This window comes from Cheilinus undulatus, linkage group 5, assembly GCF_018320785.1.
Source record: "Cheilinus undulatus linkage group 5, ASM1832078v1, whole genome shotgun sequence".
Classification (NCBI taxonomy): Eukaryota; Metazoa; Chordata; class Actinopteri; order Labriformes; family Labridae; genus Cheilinus; species Cheilinus undulatus.
Window position 1 is genome coordinate 4,725,231 of NC_054869.1, and position 27,209 is coordinate 4,752,439.

Below are 27,209 nucleotides of genomic sequence, written 5' to 3' on the forward strand. Positions count from 1 at the left end.
AAATCTTAACATAAACCTTATCCTCTGACAGTTGTCTACAAAGTTTTTATCTGACTGAAGCTTTAAAATGTACAGAAGCACAAACATGTTACAGTTTAGACAGTGGGCATCGATCCATTATTTATACCACTATCCTGTTTGAGGTCACAGTTGGGGGACAGGCAGGGTACACCCTTGTCTGGCTGCAGAACTCATATTTCAGACATCCCCTCTTGCAGACCACTACAGTGAGAAACTGCAGCTGTCAGAACAGAAAGGACATTATAGAAGTTTTTTTTAACATTTAACTCTATTTAGAAACAAAGTCTGGCAGCTATATTAATGAAATAACCACACTGCAAACATTACTAACGAGGAAACATTTTGTAAATAAAAAAGACATCAGGTCTGATGTCTAACCCATGACTAAATTATGTTAAGACCCATTTTAGAAGAAGTGATGTTGCTTTAGCATTGTAAGCTCGAGCTAAAGCTGATACAGGTACATCTTAGTAAATTAGAATATCATGAAAAGTTCAATATTTTTTGTCACTCTTTTCTGAAAGTGAAAACCATATATTATATAGACTTGTTACACATAGAGTGAAATATTTCAAGCCTTTATTACTTGAAATGTTGATGATTATGGCTTACAGATAAGAAAACCCAAAATTCAGTGTCTCAGAAAATTAGAATATTACATAAGATTAATAAAAAAAGGATATTTTCAACAGAAATGTCAGGCTTCTGATAAGTATGTTCATTTCTATGCCTTCAATACTTGGTTGGGCCTTCTTTTACATGAATTACTGCATCAATGCGGTGTGGCATGGAGGTGATCAGCCTGTGGCACTGCTCAGGTGTAACGGAAGCCCAGGTTGCTTTGATAACAGCCTTCAGGTCATCTGCATTGTTGGGTCTGGTGTCTCTCATCTTCCTCTTGACAATACCCCATAGATTCTCTATGGGGTTCAGGTCAGAATCAAGCACAGTAACACTATGGTCATTGAACCAGCTTTTGGTACCTTTGGCAGTATGGGCAGGTGCCAAGTCCTGCTGGAAAATGAAATCAGCATCTCCATAAAGCTTGTCAGCAGAAGGAAGCATGAAGGTCTCTAAAATGTCCTGGTAGATGGCTGCGTTGACTGTGGACTTCAAAAATCACAGTGGACCAACAACAGCAGATGCCATGGCAGCCCAAATCATCACTGACTGTGGAAACTTCACACTGGACTTCAAGCAATGTTGATTCTGGTCCTCTCCACTTTTCAAGGTCCCAGAGTCTGGAGGAAGAGTGGAGAGGCACAGAATCAATGTTGCTTGAAGTCCAGTGTGAAGTTTCCACAGTCAGTGATGACTGTAGATGGTAGATGACAATGCAGCCATCTACCAGGACATTTTAGAGACCTTCATACTTCCTTATGCTGACAAGCTTTATGAAAATGCTGATTTCATTTTCCAGCAGGACTTGGCACCTGCCCACACTGCCAAAGGTACCACAAGCTGCTTCAATGACCATGGTGTTACTGTGTTTGATTGGCCAGCAAACTGGCCTGACCTGAGCCCCATAGAGAATCTATGGGGTATTGTCAAGAGGAAGATGAGAGACACCGGACCCAACAATGCAGATGACCTGAAGGCCACTATTAAAGCAACCTGGGCTTCCGTTACACCTGAGCAGTGCCACAGGCTTGATCGCCTCCATGCCACACCACACTGATGCAGTAGTTCATGCAGAAGGAGGCCCAACCAAGAAGTGAAGGCATAGAAATGAACATACTTATCAGAAGCCTGACATTTCTGTTGAAAATATCCTTTTTTTATTGATCTTATGTAATATTCTAATTTTCTGAGACACTGAATTTTGGGTTTTCTTATCTATAAGCCATAATCATCAACATTTCAAGTAATAAAGGCTTGAAATATTTCACTCTATGTGTGATGAGTCTATATATAATGTATGGTTTTCACTTTCAGAAGAGTGACAAAAAATATTGAACTTTGTCATGATATTCTAATTTTTTGAGATGTACCTGTATATGCAGTTAACATTACTACATATGATCTACTGAGCTACGATAGCTTCAGCTGAACCCAAATGAAGGCTTAGTCAAGCTAACATTGGCCTAAAGAAAGACTAGCTTTAGCAATTGCAGCATAATCAAACATAGCTTATTTTTCTTTAGATAAGCTATATAAGTTATGAAGCTATGATACCAATGTAGCTGATGTAGCTAATGTAGCTTCATAAGCTTCAGATTTAGCCACATTAGTTATGTAGCTACTATACTTATGTGTTTTATGCAGCTAACAGCTTCTTTAGCTTCAGATTTAGCTTCATTATTTTGTAGCTATGATAGCTAAGCAGTTAGCATAGCTAACATAGCTTCATTAGCTTTAAATTTAGCTACATGAGTTATGTTACGTAGCTATGATACCTAATAAAGTAGCTTCTTTAGCTTGAGGTAGATTACTACATACCTACAATACCTACGTGGATTTAGTGGCTTATGTAGCTTCATTAGCTTTGGATTTAACTACATTAGATATGAAGCTACTATACCTATGTAGTTAATGTAGCTAAAAAGCTTCATTTGCTTTAGATGTAGCTACATTATTATGTAGCCAAGATACCTATGTGGTTAACATAGTTAAAGTAGCTTCTTTACCTTGAGCTAAATTGCTATACAGCTACAATACCTATGTGGATTAATTGGCTCATGTTGCTTCATTAGTTTTAGATTTAACTACATTAGTTATGAAGCTAAAATACCTATGTAGTTAATGTAGCAAACACATCTTCATTAGCTTTGTATTAAGCTATATTATCTACAGTGCTTTAGATTAACCTACATTATTACTAGCTATGATACCTATGCAGTTAACAAAGCTAACATAGCTTCATTTACTTTATATTTAGCTACATTAGGAATGTAGCTACAATACCTATGTAGTTTACGTAGCTAAAGTAGCTACTTTAGCTTTAGCTACATTACCATGTAGCTACAATAAGTAGATTAAGTAGCTCACATACCTTCATTAGCTTTAGATTTAGCTACATTAGTCATAGATATACCTACATAGTTTACGTAGCTTCATTAGCTTTAGCCACATTACCTATGTAGCTTGCATAGTTTGTGTTGCTAATTTAGCTTTGTTCGCTTTAGATTTAGCTATTTTAGTTATGCAGTTATGTTAACTATGTAGCTTACATAGTTTATGTAGCTACATAGCTTTGTATGCTTTAGATTTAGCTATGTAGCTACAAGATCTACATCTTTTATTAGTCACCATAGGTTCGTTTGCTTTGTACTTCTTATTATTGTACAATAGTTGTGTAACTACAATACTAATGTTGTTTATTTAGTTTATATAAGCAACATAGCTGAGCTTTAGACTCAGCTATGTTGTGTTGCTACAATACCTAGTTTTAGTTTTCGCTAGCTTTACTTTTAGCAGTGTAGTTACATTACCTATGTAGCTTCATAGCTCTTGATTTAGCTATGTTAGCTACTTTTTCCCAAGTAGCTAACATAGCTTTATTACTTTTAGCTATGTTAGCTGTGTTAGAGTGTTTTCATGGAGGACAAGCTTTTTTCTTGTAAGCAAAATACTTACTTGACCTAATCAAATATTTTGCAATCAGGTTGCAGGTCAAATTTATTATTTTTTTTAATGTTTTAGTGAGTATTTTTTTTTTTTTGACAGATGCAGCATCTCACTGCGCTGGTCTACAAAGGGGTACATCTGAGATATGCAGTCTGCAGCATGACTGCCTTGACTTGTAGAGACACTAAAAATTGTACACCTTCGGTCAATTTAGATAAACAAGCACGTTTGGACAGTAGGAGGAGGCTGGAGTACCCAGAGAGGACCCACAGATGCATGGGGAGACCATGCAAACTCCACATATAGCGGTATTATCTGACTGGGATTGTCTCCAGAATCCTGTGAAGGAAGTCAGCATTGAATACTTATTGTGCAGCCCAGAGATGATCTGTTGGATCACAAATATTCATTAGATTTTATTTTTTGGTCAATAAAAATGCCAGCCTAGCTCTTACAGCCTCACTCTTACAGCCTCTTTAATTAACATCTTATTTTAACTTAAATAAACTCTAAATAAACAGGGCTTCCCCCCTTAACAACTTTTCATACAGTTAGAGAACATAAAGTATTGCTTAAGGTTGTTGAGGTGAAAAACTAAATATTGTTAACCTCCTTAAAAGAAAGATCCCTCATTTTTTAAATCTGTTTTGGCAGATTGAGCAATTTTCCATGATAATATGAGTTTGTTTTGCAAAACATTTTCCTTTACTTGTCATTTATCGTCCTTTTTTTCCTGATAGTGTTGACGTGTAACATGTACCTGAGTCTGTATCTGACCTCTGATCTTGTCACCATTAAAACCTGCTGTTCACCTGTCTGTGTGCGTCTGTCTGTCCTCACCTGGACCCGTTGATCACATGTTTCACCAACTGTGAGCCTGACAGAAGCATCCGGATGGAAATCAGCTGGTGTGTCTTTTTTATGTGTGTGTGCTCACATGCTTCTTATCTGCTCTTTAATTTCCTGTGACGGCGCCTTCGTCAGAGAAAATAACGCAGCGACAGAAAGACGCTCGGTCAGGTGGAACAGTAAACAGGAAGTTGATGAAAGGCCCACGGAGAGGCTTTCATAAAGAGTCCTTTCACAGTAACAAACACACAAAACATTACGAGGACTAGCTCAGATACTGTTAGAATAAAACGGAAACCTTTAATATTACACAGGACAGATCATGTAAATGTTAAGTCGAACAGCAGTTAAAGTTTTTATAGTCTGACTCACAGGATGTCGTCTGTTAATATGAGCCTGCTTTCAGAATAGTATTTAAAATGCAGCTTGTCCTTGACTAAAAAGAGCATTTCCAGTGATCTTAAATGCTATTTGCATAAGGACTAAACACCAGAAGACAGAAAACTCGCCTACATACTGACTAAGCCTTAGTGTTAAAAAATTAAACCAGTCTACAAGTGTAAAAAATAACTGCAGTTCCTCAAATGTTCACTTGAGGCTTGATACGAAAGCAGCACCTGTATTTAAATGCTCATGTTTACAGCAGGCCCTAACATGTTGAACGCCTGACTTAAAAAAGTGAATTTTTCTATAATTACACAGAGTATTACGGTGGATTATTTTGGTAACTCTTCTATGATTATACTCTAAATGGTCAAAAGTATTTGGCTGCCTTACCATTTCACCAACACTGTAATGCCACTGTATTCAAATACATGAACTAAAATACGGAGTTTGTCCCCCTTTTACAGCTTTAACAGCCTCCACTCTCCTCAGAAGGCTTTCCACATGATTTTGGAGTGTTTCTGCGGGAATTTGTGCCCATTCATTTGTGCTGGATGGGGTTGAGGTCAGGGTAAGGGGTTGTGCAGCCGGAGCTTCGTGAATGGGTTTCCATGGCCGAGCAGCTGCATGCAAGCCTCACATCACCAAGTCCAATGCAGAGCGCCAGATAGAGTGATGTAAAACACACCAACACTGGACTGTGGAGCAGTGGAGACGTGTTCTGTGGAGTGATGAATCACGATTCTCTGTTTGGCAGTCATATGGGTGAGTCTGGTTTTGGTGGATGCCGGAAGAACGTTGCCTGCCAGACCGGATTGTGCCGAGTGTGAAGTTTAGGGGGAGGAGGGCTAATGGTATGGAACTGTTTTTTAGGGTTTGGACAATGCTTTGCTTCCAACTCTGTGGCAACAGTTTGGGGAAGGCACTTTTCTATTCTAACACGACTGTGCCTCAGTGCACAAAGAAGGACTATAAAGACATGGTTTGATGAGCTTGGTGTGGAAGAACTTGACTGGTCCACAAAGAGCCCTGACCTCAACTCTGACTGGAACAAGGATTGCGAGCCAGGTCTTCTCGTCCAACATCAGTACCTGACCTCATAAATGCTCCACAGAATGAATGGGCACAAATTCCCACAGAAAAAAACTCAAAAATCCCCCCAAAAATGCACATTTAAGGAGTACTTTGATTTATAATATTACTGGGGAAGAAAAAATGATGATTAACTTTTAGGCTAACGTAGCCTAAGGCTAAACATAAACTCTAAGATAACCTGATCCCTCAGCTTAGTAAAAACCTCTACCTAACCAGCTATTAGGCTAAAAATTCCACAGCTGATTTATAATTACATACCCAACCATTAAATGAGAGTGTGAGTTCAATAATAGATGTGTTGTTGAACACATCCCTGCAGCTTAAACCCCAGTATTACCTAATCTGTAGCCTGTTATTAGCACGTTTTGTGTTAAAACAGATAACCCTGTGATTTAAAATTCACACAGTAGGTGTATTTATCCTCTTATCCTCATAAACTCATAATTCGTTTGTTGTTTTTTAGGCAAAGATTTATGTCAAAATAAGGAAACGAACCAAAAAGAGGAGTTAGCCTGTATTGGCTAGCTGATAGTTTGATGCTAACAGGAAAAACAAGACTGTGGTTTTGAAAAAAAAAAAACAAAAAACAAAAAACGATGGACTTTAATCAGATAAAATAATTGCTAATAATAGTTTTTGAAGTGAGTGTGGTTAATATAAATCAGTGTTAATGACATCCTCTGACAGCAGATCACAGCATTAGCCCACACACACAAACAGCTTCAAAACAGTTCCTCCTGCTTTGAAACATGAATAAACACACCTAATCTACCTGTGTGGAGTCATCAAAGGTGTTTAACCCTTTGTGTTTCAGCTCTGATGTGGTCGTGTCTGTGTGCACAGGTAGGAAACGTTTCAGTCTCTAACTTTGATTTTCTGCTTCTGATTTAAGTTAAACAGGAGGTTAAAAAATCTGTGTTATGATGTGAAGATTGTGTTTTAATCTGCTGCTAATCTCACCACAGACACCGCTAACGTGTGCGTCTGATGGTCACATTTAGCCTCTTTGATTTCACACTGATTCTCTGATCTGTTCAACGTGTATAAACATGAATGCAGAGGCTCTCATGTTTTTTAAACTGATCACCGTCTAATGTTTTTAAAACTGTACCACAACTTAATGGTGTTTTTACACACACACAGGCATGATTCCATAGTGTTTAGTCATTACTGTTGTTAGATAAATGATTACCTGTGTTTTCACAGAGCATTTCTGTGACAGCCCTAGAAAGAAGCTGTGGCTAGGGATGGGATTCAAATATTTTAATAATACTTACACATGTAACTGCATGGCTCTCTATCCAGTTCCAGCCCACAGACAAGCAGAACAGTTCCTCTAGTGGTTCTTGAACCAACTGGGAACTGGCTCCAGCTTGGCCCAACATCAGCCAAGGAACTGGCTCTGTGGAAAAGGGGTATGTGAGTTTTGGCATTGAGGAGCGCAAGAGAGCACAGCACAGTGGGAGATCCACAGGGGACTGAGATCTGCTGGCTCCCAACATCCTATCTCAGCACCTTAACACTGTTACCTCCTCTGAAGCTAACAGCGGAGGCCTAATGTCCACAATTCAGCTTCTTCTATGTTCATACTGAAGGCACCAGCAGAAAAACAGACATTCATCCAGCCAACAATAAATGTGATACAAAAATGCAAGGATAACAGCTATGGAAAATGATTCTTTTGGAGGAGGACACAACTTTTTTATTTTTCAAATTCTGAGAAAAAGTCGGATGAGAGATTTAATTCATAACATTAGTAATAGCCACAATTATGAAGAAAAAAAATCAGAATTATGAGACAAATTCTGATTTTGGAGGAAAAAAAGGGTCAGTTATGAGATTTGACTCTAAATTATTAAAAAAGTCAGAATTCTGAGAAAAGGTCAGTATTATAAAAAATAAAAGTGCTAAGATTTAATGTAGAAATTTAAGTCAGAATTATAAAAATCAAATTTGAATTCTGAGGACAAAAGTTTATGATTATGAGAACAAAAGATAGAATTATGTTAAAAGTCAGAATATTAGGGAAAAAAAGTTAGACATATGAGATTTAATCAATCGGGTAAAAGGGTAAGAATTATATGGCAAAAGTCAAAATTATGAAAATAAATAAGAATTCTGTAGAAGAGTCACAATTATGAAATTAGAAACAGAACGCTGGGGTTAAATCAGAATTCTGAAAGGGAAAATGTTTACAAGAGAAAAATCTGAATTATGAGGAAAAAGTCAGGACTAGGAGAAATAAAATTCAGAAATTTCAGATTTAATTCATTACAGTAAGAAAAAAGTTGGAATTTGAAATTCAGAATAATGAAATTAAAGTCAGAATTCTGAAGGTGGAAATGTCATAATTATGAGATAAAAGAATTGGGGGATGGGGGGCACAAACAAACACACAAAGTCAGGTGCTTGAGAGGAAAAAGTCAGGCTATGAGAATAAAAGTCAGAATTCTAAGAAAAACAGTCAAACTTACTAGATTTCATTCATACAGTCTTTGAAAAAGTCAGTTTTTTTTTCTGCAGGGGCCCTAATACTTTACATAAATAGTCCCATGGACAATATATCAAACAAACTAAAAAAAGTCACACCGGCACAACCAACCCTGTATATAGGCAATACTTCATTGATATATAATATACTTCATTATAAGTGCTTCATGTTTTAAACTTGAGTTTGGTATTAAAAGTTCTCCCCTAATTTAGTTAGCATATAATGGAGAATACAACAAATAACTGAGTTATGATTTGCCCACTCTTTCTTTATGTATCTGTACGTGTTTCATTTTTAAAAGGGTAATCATCTTCACAGCCCCTTCATTCATATTCATTTTCTTAATCTTTAGTCTTTTCCAGGGTCGGAACGTTTACCGCGGAGTTTGTAGCCAACCGGAAGTATTTTCAATACGTACGGTCCGTCACAACAATTCACCCGGATATTTTAGATAGCATGCCGCCGACATCAGAGGGGAAAATCCAGAAGTTTTTGTTGATTTCCGTTTAAAAACGAGGACAAATGGATCGATGAGTGAACTGGCACCGATTTAAGGTCAGTTAAAGATTGTTTTAACGAAAGAGACGGTTGAGATTTAAATCAACCACATTTTTGTTCGAGACAATCCTGTTAAATATTCAGTGATTATTATCTCCTTTATTTGTCCCCCTTAAATACAGTAAACATACGACATTAAAGTTTACGAAGGCAGTTCAACTATAGATATATGAAATATCAGCTGCTTTAATACTGAAAATGTTTTCAGAGGCTCGTTTATTTTCTGATTTTAAAGCAGAGCTTCTGCAGAGGGATTGATTATATGAATATGTTTATTATTATAAATCTTAACTGCTTTTTCTATCAAGGATTTACTGGTATAATCAGCTCACGACATGATGCACATTATACTGGGTACATGGTACTATTTTAAAACATTTTCTCATTATTTTCTTCTTAAATCTTAATCCATCATCAAAACCAGAAAGTGCTCTTTGCATGCAAAAATAAATACATTACAAAACAATATTGAATTACAGATAATTATACAATAAAGTTAAATTGCTGTTAGACATGGTTCTGTACTTGATTATTTCTTCTCGTGGCGTTGTTATATTTCAAGAACAGGTTTTAATGTTTGCATATGAAGTAAAAGTGTGTAAATATTTTTTGTTTCACCTTTCAGGCGCCAGTGATGTACAGGTATGGAAAATCAGGAAACTGAGCTTCTCAGAAGTTAGAATTGCAACCAACGCTTAATAAATGAAATGGCACTTATAAACAGTGAAAACTAAGGACCCAAGCTTCAAGACTTTTAACTTTCGTGTCTCTATTTGCAGCTGAGACTTAAGAGGATAATTTTAACGCAGCTTTAGGTCTAAATTGGTAAAGGGGGTTGTGGGTCCTGATGCTAAACCAGTTGAGCACTCCTGCCTTGAAGCGTTTTCCAGTTTCTCTTTAGTTGTAACTCAAAGCTTCTTGATTTTATTTATTTTTAATGTATCTGAGAGACCAAAACATTCAGTACTGGTGCTGATATGTCTCTTTTAAAGATCATGTTTTGTTTTGTTTTGGTTTTTTGTGATAAAATTTGTCATAAAACAAAGAGACTGTTCCCTTTAGTGACTGACTTTTCCTATTTTTCTTTTTTTGTCACTGTTTCCTCTGTTGACCCTTTCCTTTCATTCTCCCCTTTTCCTTCCCCATCCTCTTCATCTTTTCTTTCATCTCCTTCTCTCTTTTCTCTCCCTCTCCTCAGTCTATTCTCCTTCATCCATCCTCCCATCACCATGGAGCTCTCATCTTTACTTCATGACCTTCATCTTTCCTCCTCAGATAAGTCCCTCCTCCCTTCATCTCTTCCTCCAATCACAGAGCTCCTGACTGTGCTGCAGGAGAAGCTGACTGGAGCGTCGTCAGACTCTGAGAAGAACTCTCTGATTGGCCGGGTTGAGAGTTTTTTCCTAACAGCTGACCCTAACTGGCTGTTCCCTTCAGCCTCAGAAGCCAATCAGGATGCTGGGTGGGTGGAGCTTCAGGCTGCTTACAGTTCTGTGGTCTGTGCTCTGATTGGCTGTGCAGTTCTGCCGTTGTGTGAGGATGACTGCAGTTCTCTGCCGGCCTCAGCCTATCAGAGCGTCCCAAGTCGAGCTGAGAAGGTTTGCGTAGCCCTCAACGCATTGCTGGGAACTCTGGGAAATAGAGGCGGTCTGGATGATCTGCTGCTCGCTGTGGCTCCACCCATCTGCGTGTTCGCTGTCACACATTTCCAGGTAGAAAATGTTCTAACAGGTTGTCATGTTAACAGAAATTTAAACTTTTATATTCTAGACTTCTTCAGTTACTCCGTCAATCAAAAATAAACATCCTGGGAAATTTTGGGTAAATTATTGCTTACAAAAGTTGCAGAGAAGCACTTACACATTCTAAAATGGTATGCATCTATAATGGCAATGTTTGATATTGAAAGTCTGCCTCATAGGCAAAAGAAAAAACATTTAAAGGTGCAGTTTGCTAAGTAGGGAATATTAGCAACATCTACCAGTCAGATTCTAGATTGCAGCGCTGACTTCTGCTGGTAAATGATTGCAATAAAAACTAAAAACAAAAATGTATAAGCGTTATTTGGTCCATTTGGTGGAGCTGCACTAATATACAAGATGCCAAATGCAAATGGGCTAGATGTTACACACTGTGCCTTTAAAATAATATAGAAATGTTGCGAAGATTAAATGTGATGCCAGTGTTTCTCACTGTGTTTACTTGTGTTCAGGATCAGGTGTGGACCAACTCCTCCTCCCAAGCGGCGGCTCAGTGCCTGCAGGAGGCACTGTTGAGAGCAGGAGGCTGGAGAGACTCCTCCCACCTCCTGATGGGGGACGGGAGTCGGGAAGACGAGAAGGGGGGAGGGACAAATAGAGGAATAGTGGGAGGAATCCTGGACGTCCTGCAGCCTCATCTGACCAAGTGAGAAGCTTTTTCTGGATGAGAGAAAGAGAGTGACCCTGTGTGTGTGTGTGTGTGTGTGGGTGTTTTTGTGTATGTGTGTGTGTGTAGGTGTTTTTGTGTATGTGTGTGTGTGTAGGTGCAGTAGTGACAAAGTACACACATCCTTTGTCAATCAGGAAAGCAGTTACTGTGGTTTAACTTCTTTAATCAAGGGAGTGGTGTGGACCAGACCCAAAGAATTAATCATGCTCTCTATTAGGGCCTTTGCTTATTCACAAAACTCTGTGTTTTTGTGGAAATTTGTGCCCATTCATTCTGTAGAGCATTTATGAAGTAAGGCCCTGATGCTGGACCAGAAGGTCTGACCTGGAATCTCTGTTCCAGTTCATTCTAAAGATGCTCTATAGCAGGGCTATTCAATTACAAATTCAACTGGGCCAAATTTTAAAATCAAAATATGTAGCTGGGCCAGACATGTTAGGCACCCAGTAAGCAAATTTTGAAACAATGCAGATCAATTTGAGGAAAAACATGCAATTATCATTTTTAGTCTCCCTTTTAAACTAACATGACAAAGATACATGACAAAAATACAACAACAGAGCTGTATTTGAACATAACACAAGGTAGTAGAAATGGTTTTTTTTTCACTTGAATAAAAATAGAATAATTAGAATGAAAAACTACAATGAAATTCTGTAAATATAATAAATTCTGCATAAAAACTAAATTTGCACAGTTGTAGCTACAGTTGAAAAGGACATGCTTTACACTCAGTATCTTGGAGCTACTTCTGTCCGCATTGCTAGCTGTGGAGTGTTGCATTCATGGTCTGAAATACTGTGGGAATTTACGAAAACTTGCAAAACAAGTTGTCCCCTGCATCCCTGGCATAACCACAGGCTGGGCACTTGGGGGTTGCTCCATACCAGCTCCATACCATTATCCCTACTCCTCCAAACTTTACAGTCAGGCAGGTAATGTTCGTTTAACCTGCCTGATTTATATGTTGCATGGATTTCAAAGAAAAACTGTCTTTGTCTCTTTATGCAAGGTGCACATGTAAATGAACAAACCAGGAAGATTTCAGGTCCAGGCTACCTGGAGAATAGCATAAACTACCTGGCGTATGTGTGAAAAAGAGGTGTGTTATTGTCATTTTGTCAGTTTATGGAGTATTTAAATTAGGGGTGCACTGAGCGATTGGCCAAAATCGGTATTGGCACTGATTTCCTTAATTTTAGGAGATCGGCGATTGGCTGATCCTTGTAAATAAGATTGGTGGATAAGATCGGTTTCATATGCCTCGACCTACTTAAATGTGAAAAATGAAAAACTAAAGGAACCGATGTAATTTAGTATTTTGGACAGCAATGCTTTAAACATTTATATTTGAGAGAACTACCTCATGTGCAGTTAAAACAACAAGTGTGTATTGTTTCACGGGTATTGTTCAATTTTTTTCAATAAAATAAGATTGGAACATTGAAAGTGTATGCTGTCAGTTATAAAAAAATTGGTATCGGCCAAAATCAGAATCGGCATGTCAGGCTTTTTAAAGATCGGTGATTGGCCAGAAAATTGCAATCGGTGCACCCCCAATTTAACTACATCTTTGTATGTGGTTTCAGGGAAAAATGGCATCGCTGTGAAGCAGTGAAGTTGGTGTTTGCATGGACTCTCCTGCAGGTCGGTTTAACTTGGACATATTAATTTAGTTCAATTTTTCTTTTTCTCTCTTCCAAATAAAATGTTATATTTACAAAACTTGTTCAAAATCAGCAAAAGTATTTAACATGACTTTAGATGACCATTATCGTCACTTTTTAAAGATTTATTTTGGATCTTTTTAACCTCTGGCAATGATTTCAGTTGTTTGATTTTCAATCTCAAAACTCGATCAGACTACATCTTACTTATTAATGTTTTATATTGACAAAGCAAAGGATTGTGGGAAAGCAGAAGCTTCCATTGCTTGTTTGACCGACAGCAGTCATAAAGCCAAACATGATGATACACTCTCAATCTGTGTGTTTGAATATTTCGAGCAGGTGACTCGCCCCTCTCTCTCCCTCCACCTGCACCGCTTCTTTCCATTTTCCCTCCTCCTCAACGACCACTTCAGACCAGAGAACAGCATTCTGGGAGTTCGCTGTCTGCATCACATCGTGCTCAACACGGTGAGAACCTGCACTTATACACGTGTTGCTCAAGGCCTGTCTCAGCTGTCTCGTTTTAAATTTATTAAAGTTGGATGAAAGCTGCTTTTCTAACAGGGAGACTTACCTTTTAATTCCCAGACATCAGTGGGTGATGACATTGGGCCTCCTGTTCTCAGGATTTTCTTTCTTTAACCCTCTAACTCAGTTTTTAAGAAGTTTGACATAAACCAAAGTTTTCTTCTCTGTGATTTTTTCTTAAGAATGCTCCACAGCACTGTGTTTAACTTTTGAGTGTTGATATGACTCAGATGTGCTAGATTGAAAATGAATCAATAGTCATTTTCAATTGTATTTTACAGCATTTTTAACATTTTTAAAGTTGTATAAATGAAAATATGCACAAATACATGACTTAAATGTGGTCAAGTATAAATTTAAACATGCAGAGTTTCATCTTAGCTGCAAAATGTTAAATTATGAAAATAAATTAAGTTCATGTGTGAGGGTTTTAAATAAATTCAATCTTCACACACAAGCTTGTGTGCATCAGCAGGTAAATGTGTTTAAACATTCTATCATTTTAACGCACCAGGTTTTAGAATAAATGTAAATTTTAATCAAATTATACTCTGAAAAAACAAACAAAAAAATCCAAATAAGTCAATTTGACTATTTTTAATTCATTTGAATGCATCCTTTTCTTCTAACAGCATGATCCATGTCCTTATGAAAGCACTGTCTGAACCAGTAATTTAATCTAGTTTATATGCTTGTAGCATGTATTTGATATCCACTACTGGAGCTGAAAATATGATTAAATCTTCCTCGCAGTGTCATTTGAAGCAGCACTACATCATTTTAGAACAATCGAGGTATTTATGGTATTATGATTGATATACCATTTTAATTTAATTTGGACTTAACTGAAATTTTGCTTGCAACTTCTCCTTTCACTCCTGTGTGCCTTCTGTCTTTGCACACTGCCCTGCAGTCTCATGCCCTTATATGGGCATAAAAAAACATTTCCCCATGCCAATTAGGAGAAATGTGCACATGCTTCCAGCTTACGAGCTCTTTTTTATCAACTCAAGAACACCTAATTAAGGAGGTGTCATGAATCCCACATAGGTTTCTCTTTGAAACTTTCTTATGAAGAAATTAAAGAAAAATGTTGATATATTGGTAAGTGAGGCCCACTGAGGTAACATTCTTGTTTTATGAAGAAAACCAACTTTAAAATCAGTTTATGTGTTTTTAGCCTGCTGCAGATCTTCGTCAGTTCAACAGAGCAGAAGTTGTCTACCAGGCTTTGTTCAAACATCTTTACACCACAGAGGCGGCTGTCATACAGGTGTGTCATAACAGTATTCAAAAATATCTCAATCAGCGAGTACAACCATGTTCTTGTTTGATCGCTTTTATTCTTTGGTCATTTCTGACCACATTCAGCTACAACTGGAGTGGACATGGCTGTAGTTTGTCCATCTTTAACTTGAGAAACAACTTTTTGAACTTTTATTTTAAACTGACAGAAGATTACCTGCATTGATGTTGACTCCTCTGTGTTTCTGCAGCCCGTCCTGACGTGTCTGTTGGATCTGATGTTGGTTTTGGAGAAGTCTCCGTCTTCTCTGGCTCCCTCCTCTTCTCCAAGGAAACCCTGTCGCCATGACGATGTGCTGCGCCTGATGCTGACACACATGGAGGCGGAGCACAAGGTAGCGCTGAGGCGTGTCTATGCCTCTGCCCTGCCTTTGTACATAGACAGGTGAGACTTGTTTCATTGCTCTAATCTAGTATACATTTAAAACCAGCACTAGAGAAATAAATAAAAAGGAGGCGAAGTTCTGAGATTATGAGCTTGAAAATTTGCAAGAGTTTAAGAAAAAACATCAAATATATCCCCAACTGTGCTCTAAATTTACAACTTCATAATCTCAAAATTTCAGAGCTCTGGTTCCCGTGAATTTACAGCCTTTTTTCTAAGTTTATAAACTGGCTCTTAGAGTTAGCTGTGTTTCAGCAGGGTCTCAGGAGCTTTTATTTTCTTCCATGGGTCAGGATGGGTGTGGTGGTTTGCAGACATCTGAAGCGGCTGGAGCAGGTGATGCTGGGATACCTGGAGGTGAAAGATCCGCCTGAAGAGATGAGTCGACTGAACGTCCTGGAGGCGCTGCAGAAAACCATTAGAGCTGCATGGCCACGGTCTGAACACAGACAGTACAAACACACAAATATTCACACCTGGACGTGTGTTTTTCCCTTTACATTCTACCTGTCATTGCATCTCAGTGAAAATACAAACCCTGACCTCATTTGGCCACCCCTCTCTCTCTCAGGATTTCGTGTCGTGTTACTGTGCTGCTGCGTTGCCTGTTGAAGTTGCTGCTTGACGTTTCCTCAGACTCTCAGCTCAGTGATTCTGTGCGACAGCAGCTGATGAATCAAACGACTCTTTGCATAAAGCAGCTGGATGACGTCTCCCATGGAAACCTACAGGTGAGTTCACTTGCTGATAAAGCTGAACAAGTCTTGGAAATAAATTCAAACTTAAAGATTTTATTTTGTTATTTATGTGAAGGCTGAATCACTGATGATGTAAATTAACTAACGTGTGTTTTTTAAAGTTAAAACAACAAAAAAGATTATGTAATCAAAGTTTGATTTAAAAGGTTAAAATCCCAACAATGTTAAGACATTTGGTAGTTTTATGACTTAAGGTGATTTGAAGAGTTACCCCAAGGAAGTAAGAATAAGTGTTTCTGTACATAAATATTGTAATAGGTTGGATGATTTTCTTTGGTCAGCCTGTTATAAATATCAATATGATAAGAGTTTGCTCCAGTGTTTACTGTAAGAGTGTAAAAGAAAAAGATGGAAAGAAGAGATGAAACAGAGGAGATGCAGTGTTTTAAGTAGAGAGGAAAAATTAATCTGGGCCTTTCGCTTTAAACTTTGTAGATATTTTTAATAATAGAGACGTCAGATGTGCCTATCTTCAAGTGCGTGTGCACTACCTGTCATGCTCTCATGATAAACAAGGTCCACTTAACAAATACAACATTTAATCTTTATGTTAAAGGAGAAGCAGAGTTGAGTTTGTGAGCAGCTGAAGGCGAGTGTGCCGCATAAACACACACACACTCTTGCTATGTGAGAGAGGGAGAGAGTGATTGATAACTGAAAGGATGAGCAGGGTCAATGTTCTGTTTCAGTTGCAAACAATAAACATCTCTGTTCCTCAATACTCAAGCTGGGCTCCCACGTCTGCTTGTTGGTCACTACATAGCAGTTAAAACAGCGGGGTTAGCCCCGAAGTTAGCTTCAGTGCCGCAGCAGACAGATGAGACTTCCCTGTGCTTCCTGACTTTTGTCAGGATTCTGCAGCAGAAGTTAACACTTTTAATAGCAGCATTGAGTGTAAATGCTCATGAGCTTCGTCGTTGCATTAGCCCCGACCATTAAGCTATATTTTGTTTCCCTGCTGTGTCACGGTCACTGACTCGCATGGCGCTCTGAGCAAAGAGGGTAAGGAGGTGAGAGGGCTCACTCCACACCAGTCTTTGCACTGGGAAACAGTGCAATGTACGCATTCAGCATGGAAAAAAATGTATCCTACGAATCATCAAAAATTAAATCTGCTGTCTACAAATGCTGTCGTTGACTCTGTTGAAAAGTGTTAACAAATCATTGCATCCCTAGTCGTAAATAAAAACTGCAGCGACAGAAAGACATGCATTCTTAATAAAAAGACATGGGATGGCCTGGCAGTGTGCAAACACAGCAGTGAGAAGAGAAGTGACCAGATGTCAGTAATGTCCAAATCATAATAAACTGTAAAAACAATCACACTCTGAACACAAAGTAGAAGAAATATTTAGATAGTTCTTCAGTGGATGGTGGTGCTGTTACAAATAAAACCCAAAAAGGACAATTTAATTCTATATATAGCTATTGAGTATTGAATATTAGCAACAAACATGGTCACAAGAAACAACATGCATGTAGTAAGAAAAAAATGCATTCCTGATAAATTCAAGTATAGTTAAATGGATAGGGTAGCCATTTTTTCTTAAATGAAAATGAATTGATAGAACCTTTTCATTGCTGATGGTGTGATATGATGGCACATCATTAAAACACATTAATACTGGGGGTTAGTTTTAGTATAAGTTTTAGTCGTTTGGAAATGTGGTCAAAGAAAAAAATGTCTTTAAAGTGCCAAGTTTATGGTCGTTATTTAACAAATTTAGCTGCTATCAAACGCAGCAAAAATACAGTAAAATATACTTTAAATTCATTTGCTATTGTGACATAAGATAAGATCCCCCATCAGGGGAAATTTGGTCATTACCACAGCTCTCTAAGACAGAAATAAGAAATATTTAACAAAAGTAGAAATAAAATGTGCTAACAGTACTAAAATACAATATATAACCAACATTTTCCAGTGAAAGTAACAATAATATTTACATATTAACATGTGTACACCTTTGCTTGTGGAAGGACAAGACCAGATTATAAATAAAAACACACACACAGTGTGTATGGTATTGATGTGGAAGGGGGACAAAAAATTCCAGCAACATTACACATCTGCAAAATAATAAATTTAATGTAGTTTGAAATTGACATTCTTAAGTGAATATGTTTGAGTGCTGTTAAGTGCAAATACAATAGGTTTTATCCTGTCATATCAGCACTCAAATGTAAGAACTGTCTAGTGTCTAGGTTTTATTTTTAGCAAAAAACAAATCCCAGAGAAGAAAACTGTTAGTCTTCTTAAAAAAAAAACTGCACAAGAGGATTTGAATAACAACTTTTAAGACCTGTTGTTGAATGAGGCCCAGTGTTGTTTCCCAAGTCCTTTTGTCATCTCATAAAGATGAAACATGCATCTGAAGTTTGATGTTTGTAAATTAAAGCATCACAACATCCCCACAACTCCTTGTGTATTCTTTAATCCACCCTATCTCGCAAACACTGCCCTGTCTTTCTATCTCTCTGTCTGCCTGTATTGTCCGCCTCTCTGCCTATCAGCCTCTCCTCCTGCAGGTCGATAGTAGCTGCTGCAGCTCCGAGGTCTTGAGCTACCTTTCAACCATAACCATAACAACAGACAGGTGATGAAGCACACCTGGAACATTGTGAAAAGAGACTGTAACAGACACAGAAGACAGAGCGTCTGTTTCCTGAAAGACACTCCTGAGGATGTATGACCAGAGGACTTGTCCTTGTGACCTGGGTTCAAGAGAAAAGGTTGGGTGTAGTTAAAAGAGCAGAGACAAAATAAGACAGATTAAAATGTCCTTGAAACATTTTAATACAAAGATAAATATCATTGTCCTTCATTTGCATAGCAGGCTTTAAATATAAAAATATTGCTGGAAGAGAAAGTGCAAGAGCTTTAGATTTTAAGTGCTTCATTGTTCAGTTCAGTCCAGTTGTGTTTTTTTCACAGATGAGAGAAATCTTCAGTCACAGTGATAAACGTCTTTGGCTTCATGTCACAGAAGTCAAGTAGTCAGTCGTTACTGTGGATCAAAGTGTCTGGATCATAAAAACAGTGTCCAAGTCTTTTGATACAATCTGACTTGATGCTGCATTAAACAGAAGTGTTGGCAAACAGAAGTGTGTGATATATTTGAAGAGAGTCAAACCTTCATCAAACAAAATGGATGAGTTTTCTTCTTCAGTCTAGACTTGAGTGAGTTTGAATGAAGGAATGTAAAAGGTTGTTTTTTGGTCTTATTACATTATCTTACCAAGTTTCCCTTTGTCAGAAATAAAATCTGAATATTTGGTTCTGTCTGGTTTCACATAAGTTAAAAATACCCTGTAACAACAATGCACAGTCTCTCAGCTGTGTGAGTTATGAAGAGTGTGTGAGCAGGGAGTCCAGCCGGTCCAGTTTGTGTTTCAGTCCCAGTAAACTCCTCTCGGTCTCCAACCGTTTCACCTCCAGGTTCTCCTGTTGATTCCACAAACTGCAGCGCAGTCGAGCCTTCAAAAGCAAAACAACATACCCTCAGCATTAAAACATCTTAATAAAATGATCGCTACAATTGCACAAAAATATCAGGGTTATTCCTTTAGTGCTCTGTTGTCTACAGAGGCAAACATCCTAGATCAGTGATTCTCAACTAGTGGGCTGGGACTCAAAAGTTGGTCGCAATGCTCTTTCCAGTGGGTTGTGAATGTGTGCCAGGAAAAACACGTGGCAAAAAGTCTATGTACAGAAGCCCTAAGTGGACACAATGCTGCCCATAAAGGGGAGAGCTCTCTAGGGCCCAACCAAACTGGGGGCCCATGGAGTCAGCAAAATCATGGTCCTTTTTAAAGTTTAAGCTTTGATATCCATATTTTATTTTAGTTTTTTACCTGAATAATAACCACTCTTATCAAATAAACAAAAATATATTGATTTATGCCGTAGTAAAACAACATTTTTCAAAATGTAAACCTCTTTTCTTAAATCAGAATTACCTTTCTTTTACCTTGATTATGTTTAAAATGTGGATGGGCGCATTGACTAAACCACTTAGAAAGTAATGTCAGACTACAAAACAAAGCCGTGATGTGGACAAATGTCAGGATGACAGAGAAGAAAGAAGAAGGAACTGAAATAATTTTTAGGGAAAGATAATCGAATAATTGCAAAAAGGTAAAAATTGACAAAAAAATGGCTTACATAGTGGCTAAATTTGGCACAAAAATTGTGGAAAGTGATAACAGACTATCAAAAATTTGTAGAATTGGCAAAATGTGCTCAAAGAAGCAAATGGCAGGAGATGGGTTAAAGGCAAAAAGGGTCAAAATGAAAAGCAGTTAAATAGAGACAAAAAGGGTTAAATGTACCAAAATTGGGCATAAAGTGGCAAAAATGGGTAGGTTAAGTTGTGAGCAGGTGTTATAAAGCAGCAAAACAGGCTAAAGCTGGAAAAAGGGGCAAAAAGTGCCAAAAATTAGCCGAAAAATTGTGGTAAGACAGTGGCAAAAATTGGGTTAAAAAGAAGAAAACTGAGATAAAAATGAAAATCATAAGTGAAGAAAGGCAAAAAAGGGTCCAAAATGGATGGAAAATGGTGAAAAGTAGTTTAAAAAGTGGCAAATTAAGGTTAAATAGGTCAAAATTCACAAAAAGTTGAAAAACTGGGCAGCTTAAGTAGTAAAAAAATCAGCAAACAGTCGTTAAAAGAGGCAAATATGGGCCAAATACAGAAAGAATGTGGAAAAAATGGGGGAACCCGTGATGAAAATGGGCTAAAAAATGGGAAAAATAAGTTATTTGAACATCTGAACCCAATAATATCTTGACACACTTTTAGCTCCAAAATGAGGAAAGTGTTAGCCAGGATGCTAGCACCAATGCTACTGATCCAACACACATGCATTGATATGATCAATACATTAACACTGGAGAGGGCACATTCTCTGGGTTTTTCAGGGGCCAGCCAATTCTGTGGGCTGGCCTGAGTGGACATATAGAAAATTCACACATTTTAAAACATATCCTATGATGAAGGGTAACTTCAGTATTTTTCCCATGATTTCTACTTATCATTCCCCTTTTCTTTGGTTAGCAAAGCTGTTTTTCCCATGATAAAGATGAAAATTCCCAGAAGAATTAGAAGAATTTCCATGCTGTCTTGGGAAAATAGGGTGAAATAAGAATCATGGAAGTCTTTTTGTATTGATGTTCTTTTTTTAACATGTTTGTCCTGTCTCTGCTCAATTATGCTGTATTCTTCTTGGGGTCCAAACTGCACCGTTTTTCATTAAATACATTTAAGTGGTTTAAGATTTGTAATAAATTTGGGTCTCTCAGAAGGCAATAGTGGTGGGTTCTGATACCCAACCAGTTGAGAACACCTGTCCTGGACAGCAGGACATCTTGCAGGTTGTAAACATGAAGCCTGGCTTTGCATAAAGTCGGGAAAGCAAAGGGAGATTAACCTCACTTCAGTGAAAAAGAAAATAATAATTCTATCAGGAAAAAAGGGAAAGAAAACAGGATTTCATTAGGACAATGTTTGGATACTTAACTGTATTTAAATTCAGTAGGTACTTGAGAAGAACTATGATTTTCTTTTTTCTTGGTACCTGCTGTGAGGATTTATTTATTTTTTTACTGTTGGGTCTTTGTCTTAATTGATGTTGTAATTAAAAAAGGTTTACTTTAAGGCGATCCTCGTGTTGTATCAGTTTTTCTCTCTGCAGCTCCACCTCCCACCTCTCGTCCTGAAAACAAACAGTCATGCAAAATTAACCTTTGATACTTGTCAAACATGAGCAGATTTTCATTTACAAAGTTGGAGGAACTTATTTCTAAATAAAATAAGAAGTAATTATTTGAAAATGTTCTGCCCTAAAATGTTTTGCTTTCCCCCAGACTGCCTGTTTTTATAACTAACCTTAGAGTGTACTTTATTTCCTGGTTTTGGCTCATCCTGAGGGGTATTTTTTAATCCCTCCCTTTTCTACTGACCTTAGTAGTTTAATTTTTTTACTTCCTGTTTTTATATCAACCTTGTGTTTTTAATTTGTCATTATAAGGCACTTTGATTGTTTTTTGTGGGTTTTAAATGTGCTTTATTAATTCATTTGGATCAGATTTGATAAGCAGTGTTCATATGGGAGCTTAAAATCCTTGAAAGATACAATTTAAGTGTAAAATTGTCAGGGTTGGAAAGGTGCTTGGATTGTGGATAAATGCATCACATACCTGAAATTTTAATTGTCTCTGGCTCATGATAAAAAAAGCCACCCCTACAGAAGTTTTCTTATTAGATTGACAAAATTAGACTGGTTTACATTTATTATGGTAAAAATGTGACTTCTAATGAATTTATGGATAAAATAATATTCCTCTCAGTTGTTAAGATGTAAACAATCATTCTTCATAGGTCATTGAATTTACAAAAAATAATTTACTCGAAGTGGAGCTATTTAAGCATATGTTTATACTGGTTTTCTTCTAAAGTCTCCAAAAAGACACTTCTCTAGTGTTCATTCTCTAGAGATAGGATACTTGTGCAATCTCTAAAGTAATCTACAGTTGCAAAGCAAGGTCACAGAGCAACTTTACAGAGTCAAAAACTGAGCATTAAGAACATGACACATCAAAAATAAGACCTTAAAATTAAAACAGGTCAAATACAAAGTAGTTTAAAGTATAAGGTTAATTAAAGACGAAATAAAGCTTGATTAACTTAAGGAAATGAAAATCAAAATGTTGAAAGAATTAAAGAAGAAAAAAGTGATCGAGATTAAAATGATAGCTGTAATGATAGATAAAGCTGAAGACTACAATATAATGTTTGTAATCATTTGTTTTTGAATTATTACTCACCTCAGTGCTGAAGTCTGACCTCAGTCCAGCTGTAGACAAATAGAAAGACTCTTCTTCCTCCTCCTCCTCAATCCTGCTGTAATTCTTTTCACACACCAGTTGTTAAAATGTTAAATCAAGCAAAAACAACTTTTCTAAGATGTTGGATTTTTATATATACATATTAAAGGATTGTATAATGTTGATGCTTTACCTCTTCTTCTTTCCTGTGCATTTCTTCTTGTACATGACAGCCCCCCTCTTTCTGCTGCATCTCCTCCTCTTTCTGTTGTATCTCCGCCTCTTTGGTTAAAATCCATTTCTCCTTCTCGTACAGCTCCTCCTCTAATCAGCCAGAACAAACCAAATTCAAATATTCCTCTTCTTTTTTACATAAATCACTCTCAATGCCAAACCTTGAACACTCAAAAGTAAATGAAATCATCCTGATTTCTGACTATTTATATGAAAAAACTAAACAAACTGACAAGAGAACACAGTGTCAACTGACCGAGCTCGTTGAGTTTTTGCTGCTGTTCGCTGAGATGGTGCCCCCTCTCTTCTAACTTACACAGTGCAGCTTTAACATCCTCCAACTCAACACACAACGCCTGAGAGAGACAGGAATATAACCAGCAGTAAGGGCTAATTGATCATTTAGCTGATAGAGTAAGTATCGTCATCATCACTGGTTGTTATAATGTAAGCAAACTGATGGTCAGATAAACTGATTAGTCTGAAGTGTCACCGCCGTTACATCTTGTACATGCCTTGTGCCATACTTTGGTGCGAATATGATGCATGTTATCCCTCTAACTTGTGTTTATAACTGAAGACAAACAACAATGTGACTTCTGCAATGGTTAGCACTGTATACAGTTTATTTTCTGGGTGAAAGACTAGTGCAGATGCTGTGGAGCATGCTCAGAATGCCTAGTTAAGTTTGGGTCTAATAGATGTGTATGCATGCAAGAGTAAATCAATGTTCAACTATATTGTGTAGCTGTGAAGGTTTAACTTTGAGAAAATTAAGGTAGTGCAATTTCAGACTAACATGTTTACGTGCATTTTTAAAAGATCAGTTTTAGTCCTACTGACACAATAATTTGACTTTTAATAATCGTATGTAAAAGTTCTGACTGAATATTTGCCTGTTTTTGTTGTATCTGTCTGTCCAGCTCCTTCAGTTCTTCTTCTCTCTCCTGCTGCTTCTGACTTATCACCCTCACCTCCTGTAGAACAGAAATACATTATTTTGATATATATGTGACTAACAAAGTTAAGACATAGAGAACAGCCTGTGTGTTTATGTTCACCTTTTCCAGACTCTGCAGTTGTTTTTTCCTCTCCTCCACTCGTTCAGCAAGCAAAGACAGCAGCTCAGAGTTCTCTGAAACATACACAAACATCTTTAATCATTGGCTGGAGTGGTGAGTGTTATTTTCAACTTAAGGACTGACATAGAAAAAGAATACTGACTACAATATGCAGCAGTAAAAAAAACAGTAAAAACGTGTTATTCTCACAAATAATGTTGTCAGCTGATTTGTGTTTTAGTTACATTTTCCCCTTCTCCCCTCACAAAATACACTTTTTCATGATTTTATAAATAACATATGTGCATCTGTCCTGTCCACAACACCCCCAAAAATCAGAAAAGTCCATTCCCTCCCAGTCTTTCTTTCTCAACATTTCAGAAAATGTGTGCTAAAACAAGCCGTTCTCAGATTTTTGTCCCTCATGACGCCATGAAGGGAGTTAGCACGGCCCCAGGAGGGGGGAAGTTCCACCTTTTGAATTCTCCTCTCAGCTGCCGCTATTTAACAACACACACCTGAGACAAAGATGTGCAAGGTACAAGTGAGCTGGACAGCTGTGTTTAATCCAGTGGTTTTAGTACTATTTAGCCCAAGGCACACCATACTCAATAGCCTCTTTAACACTTGTTGAAGTATCTTAAGTTGTAGCTGTAGTGATGATGTATGGGTGTACCAATCTCCACAGCACACCTCCTAGGCTTACTTCAAGGCCCATCATTGTGCCATGCCACTGATCTAGACTGTATCATACTTTGTATATTATAGCCTGTGATTTATGCATAGTATGTTAGAGTCTCTTTTGCCTGATGGAACATACGTGTAATACTCTGTATGGGAATGTGTGCTATACTTTCTTTTCATTTACTGTGTGACAGTCTTTGTTCATATATACATTATAAAAAACTTAGTCTAGTATGGTCAGTCCAATAACCTTGCACATGTTAGGCTGTGCTCTAGTTAGTTTGTTGTACTCTTTTTATGTTATAATATACAGTACTGTGCAGAAGTTTTAGGCATGTAGAGCGCTAACGGTTCTTCACAGGTCCTGATGTTCCACAACCCCGAGCTAAGGGGGGGGCAGAGTCAGTGTTGACACGTGACATTTACGTGTGTTGCTCAGCAGCCAAGGTCGAGCTTAACAGCATTTCTTTTGTCTTTTGCCTTTGCACCCCTGGTAGTACACCCAGCAACCACCAACAGTTTTCAGTGCTTAGAACATACCCACGACAACCAGGGGGTTGTGGCAACCCTCCTACCCGCCCTAACAGTACGCTAGGCTATGTTTAAGCACCAAATCTACCCATAACTCCGCCCTAAAGCTGTGGCTTTTGTTTTGTTTTCATCAAGATCATTTTCCCATGCCTTTGGTAATGTACAAAGACATCCAGAGTGTGACCTGGGTTGTGTCAATCCTCCTTCCCGCCCGAGGTGGGCGTGCTCGCATTATACGCCTTACTTCAGCCTCACATTTTGGCCCAAACATGCCTAAAACTTCTGCACAGTAGTGTGTATGTAACACATTGTGTTGTAGAGATACTTTCCAAAGTATACTTTGTATGTAATAGTGTCTGTATAATGTTTGTCATTCTTTTAATGATACATTCTTTGTTTAAAACTGGACTGTAAGAAATGATGTGATACCGTTGAGCTGTTCCTGAGCTGCTGCTGTATCTCTGCTCACTTCTTGTTTGAGTCGGCTGAGCTCTTCCCTCTGTTTGGCAAGCTCGGCCTCCACGGCTGACAAACTCCTGACACACAAAGAAACTTTAGCTAAATTAAATTCTGTTTGCACATTACATTCAGCATACAATAACTGACTAGAAAACAGGTAGTAATTATTCATTCCTGTTTGAAATGTCAAAGGTTCTTTGTGTTAATTTAAAAATTTTAGTAAAATACTATTACACTTGTCCTTTTGTCTAAATTTAAACCTTTCTAAATAATAGCATGTGTTTCCACCTGTGGGCGTGTCTGCGTCTGGCCTCCAGGTGTTTACACTGCTCCTGTACGCTGCTCCTTTCCTCCTTATTCCTGCTCAGCTCCTCCTGCAGCTCCTGAAACCAAAAAAATACAAATATTTTATCTTTCTTGTTTGTTCTTTTTTTTTCTTAAAAAGGTTTTTGTTCATGAGAGATTCAAAGCCTTTTTCTTTCTCTTATTTGAAAATGTGTGATTTAAATATCAATGCGGACTGGAAGCCCAACATATACTATGCCATTTACAAAAGGAAACAAAGTATTTCTGTAATAGTGTGCTTAAAGCCCCAGTAAGATTTTAATTTTTACAACTAAACAATTCTTTTGAAAATATTAGAACTCTATATGTAAAATACACCTATACTTCCAAACGTCTTTTTAAAAGTGATTCAAGTATGATGGATGTAATTCAACATTCTTGCTACCCCCTAAAAGTTAGCATTTATATGTTGGTATCAATATCCGTGTCAGTATCAGAATTTTTAAATACCAGAATATCAAATATATGCAAAGATCTAATTTCATACATCTCTATCCAAAAGAATAATACAAAGTTCTTCTGATGCTTAAAAGTAATCAGAAATCTCATTTAATCAAATGAATTGTGGCTCTTTTATGTCTTAATTTGAAATATTATTCCCCAGAAGACCATAAAAAATGGAAACTTTGACCTCAAAAATTACCCTTTACAAGTCATATTAATCAGTTTGTTTCCCTCAATTATACAGTAGGCTTTGTCAACCTTAAATATTTGTCTGTAAATTTCCATTGCTCTTATCTGCAATTTTTTCCTTTTTTTTGTTACTTTTGATCAATTTTTGCTGCGTTAGGCCCTTGTTGGCGCTTGTTTTTTTGCCACTTTTTGCCCATTTTTGCCACTTTTATCTCTCTTCTTTGCCCTTTTTACCCATTTTTTGCCACTTTTATCTCTCTTCTTTGCCCTTTTTCCACATTTTTTGCCACTTTTATCCCCCTTTCTTTTGCCCTTTTTCCACATTTTTTGCCACTTTTATCTCTCTTCTTTGCCCTTTTTACCCATTTTTTGCCACTTTTATCTCTCTTCTTTGC

General features: G+C 37.5%; 2 protein-coding genes across 10 annotated transcripts in view; one reads left to right on the forward strand and one right to left on the reverse strand.

The window, feature by feature from the left end:
• The first annotated feature begins 8,845 nt into the window (after positions 1-8,845).
• tti2 (TELO2 interacting protein 2) lies at positions 8,846-18,701 on the forward strand. 3 transcript variants are annotated; one of them, XM_041787124.1, is made up of 12 exons: positions 8,860-8,962; positions 9,274-9,319; positions 9,591-9,607; positions 10,164-10,677; positions 11,178-11,371; positions 12,985-13,042; positions 13,405-13,533; positions 14,774-14,866; positions 15,090-15,283; positions 15,577-15,720; positions 15,855-16,014; positions 18,556-18,701. In XM_041787124.1, the coding sequence occupies exons 3-12, from the start codon at positions 9,600-9,602 to the stop codon at positions 18,640-18,642; spliced, it is 1,581 nt and encodes a 526-aa protein (XP_041643058.1). In that variant the 5' UTR covers positions 8,860-8,962; positions 9,274-9,319; positions 9,591-9,599; the 3' UTR covers positions 18,643-18,701. The 3 variants fall into 3 exon arrangements, with proteins under 3 accessions (XP_041643060.1, XP_041643061.1, XP_041643058.1); XM_041787126.1 differs by lacking the exon at positions 9,274-9,319 and having other exon boundaries at positions 8,846-8,962; XM_041787127.1 differs by lacking the exons at positions 9,274-9,319; positions 9,591-9,607 and having other exon boundaries at positions 8,847-8,962.
• Positions 18,702-18,814: 113 nt separating this feature from the next.
• Positions 18,815-27,209, reverse strand: part of cntrl (centriolin) — a 59,349-nt gene continuing 50,954 nt past the window's right edge. For all 7 annotated transcript variants that reach the window (XM_041787120.1, XM_041787119.1, XM_041787118.1 and 4 more), the window contains 9 exons: positions 26,125-26,219; positions 25,807-25,913; positions 24,163-24,236; positions 23,998-24,078; positions 23,358-23,457; positions 23,061-23,191; positions 22,868-22,951; positions 21,694-21,756; positions 18,815-19,519 (listed from right to left, as the gene is read on the reverse strand). In XM_041787120.1, the coding sequence (XP_041643054.1) occupies positions 19,388-19,519; positions 21,694-21,756; positions 22,868-22,951; positions 23,061-23,191; positions 23,358-23,457; positions 23,998-24,078; positions 24,163-24,236; positions 25,807-25,913; positions 26,125-26,219 (867 nt within the window). In that variant the 3' untranslated portion in view covers positions 18,815-19,387. The remainder of the gene's footprint in view (positions 19,520-21,693; positions 21,757-22,867; positions 22,952-23,060; positions 23,192-23,357; positions 23,458-23,997; positions 24,079-24,162; positions 24,237-25,806; positions 25,914-26,124; positions 26,220-27,209) is intronic.

Excerpts from the sequence above, each read along its gene's own strand:
- tti2 (XM_041787126.1), top strand. Across the intron at positions 13,534-14,773 it reads ATCACATCGTGCTCAACACG|CCTGCTGCAGATCTTCGTCA; the intron begins GTGAGAACCTGC and ends ATGTGTTTTTAG. Across the intron at positions 14,867-15,089 it reads CAGAGGCGGCTGTCATACAG|CCCGTCCTGACGTGTCTGTT; the intron begins GTGTGTCATAAC and ends GTGTTTCTGCAG.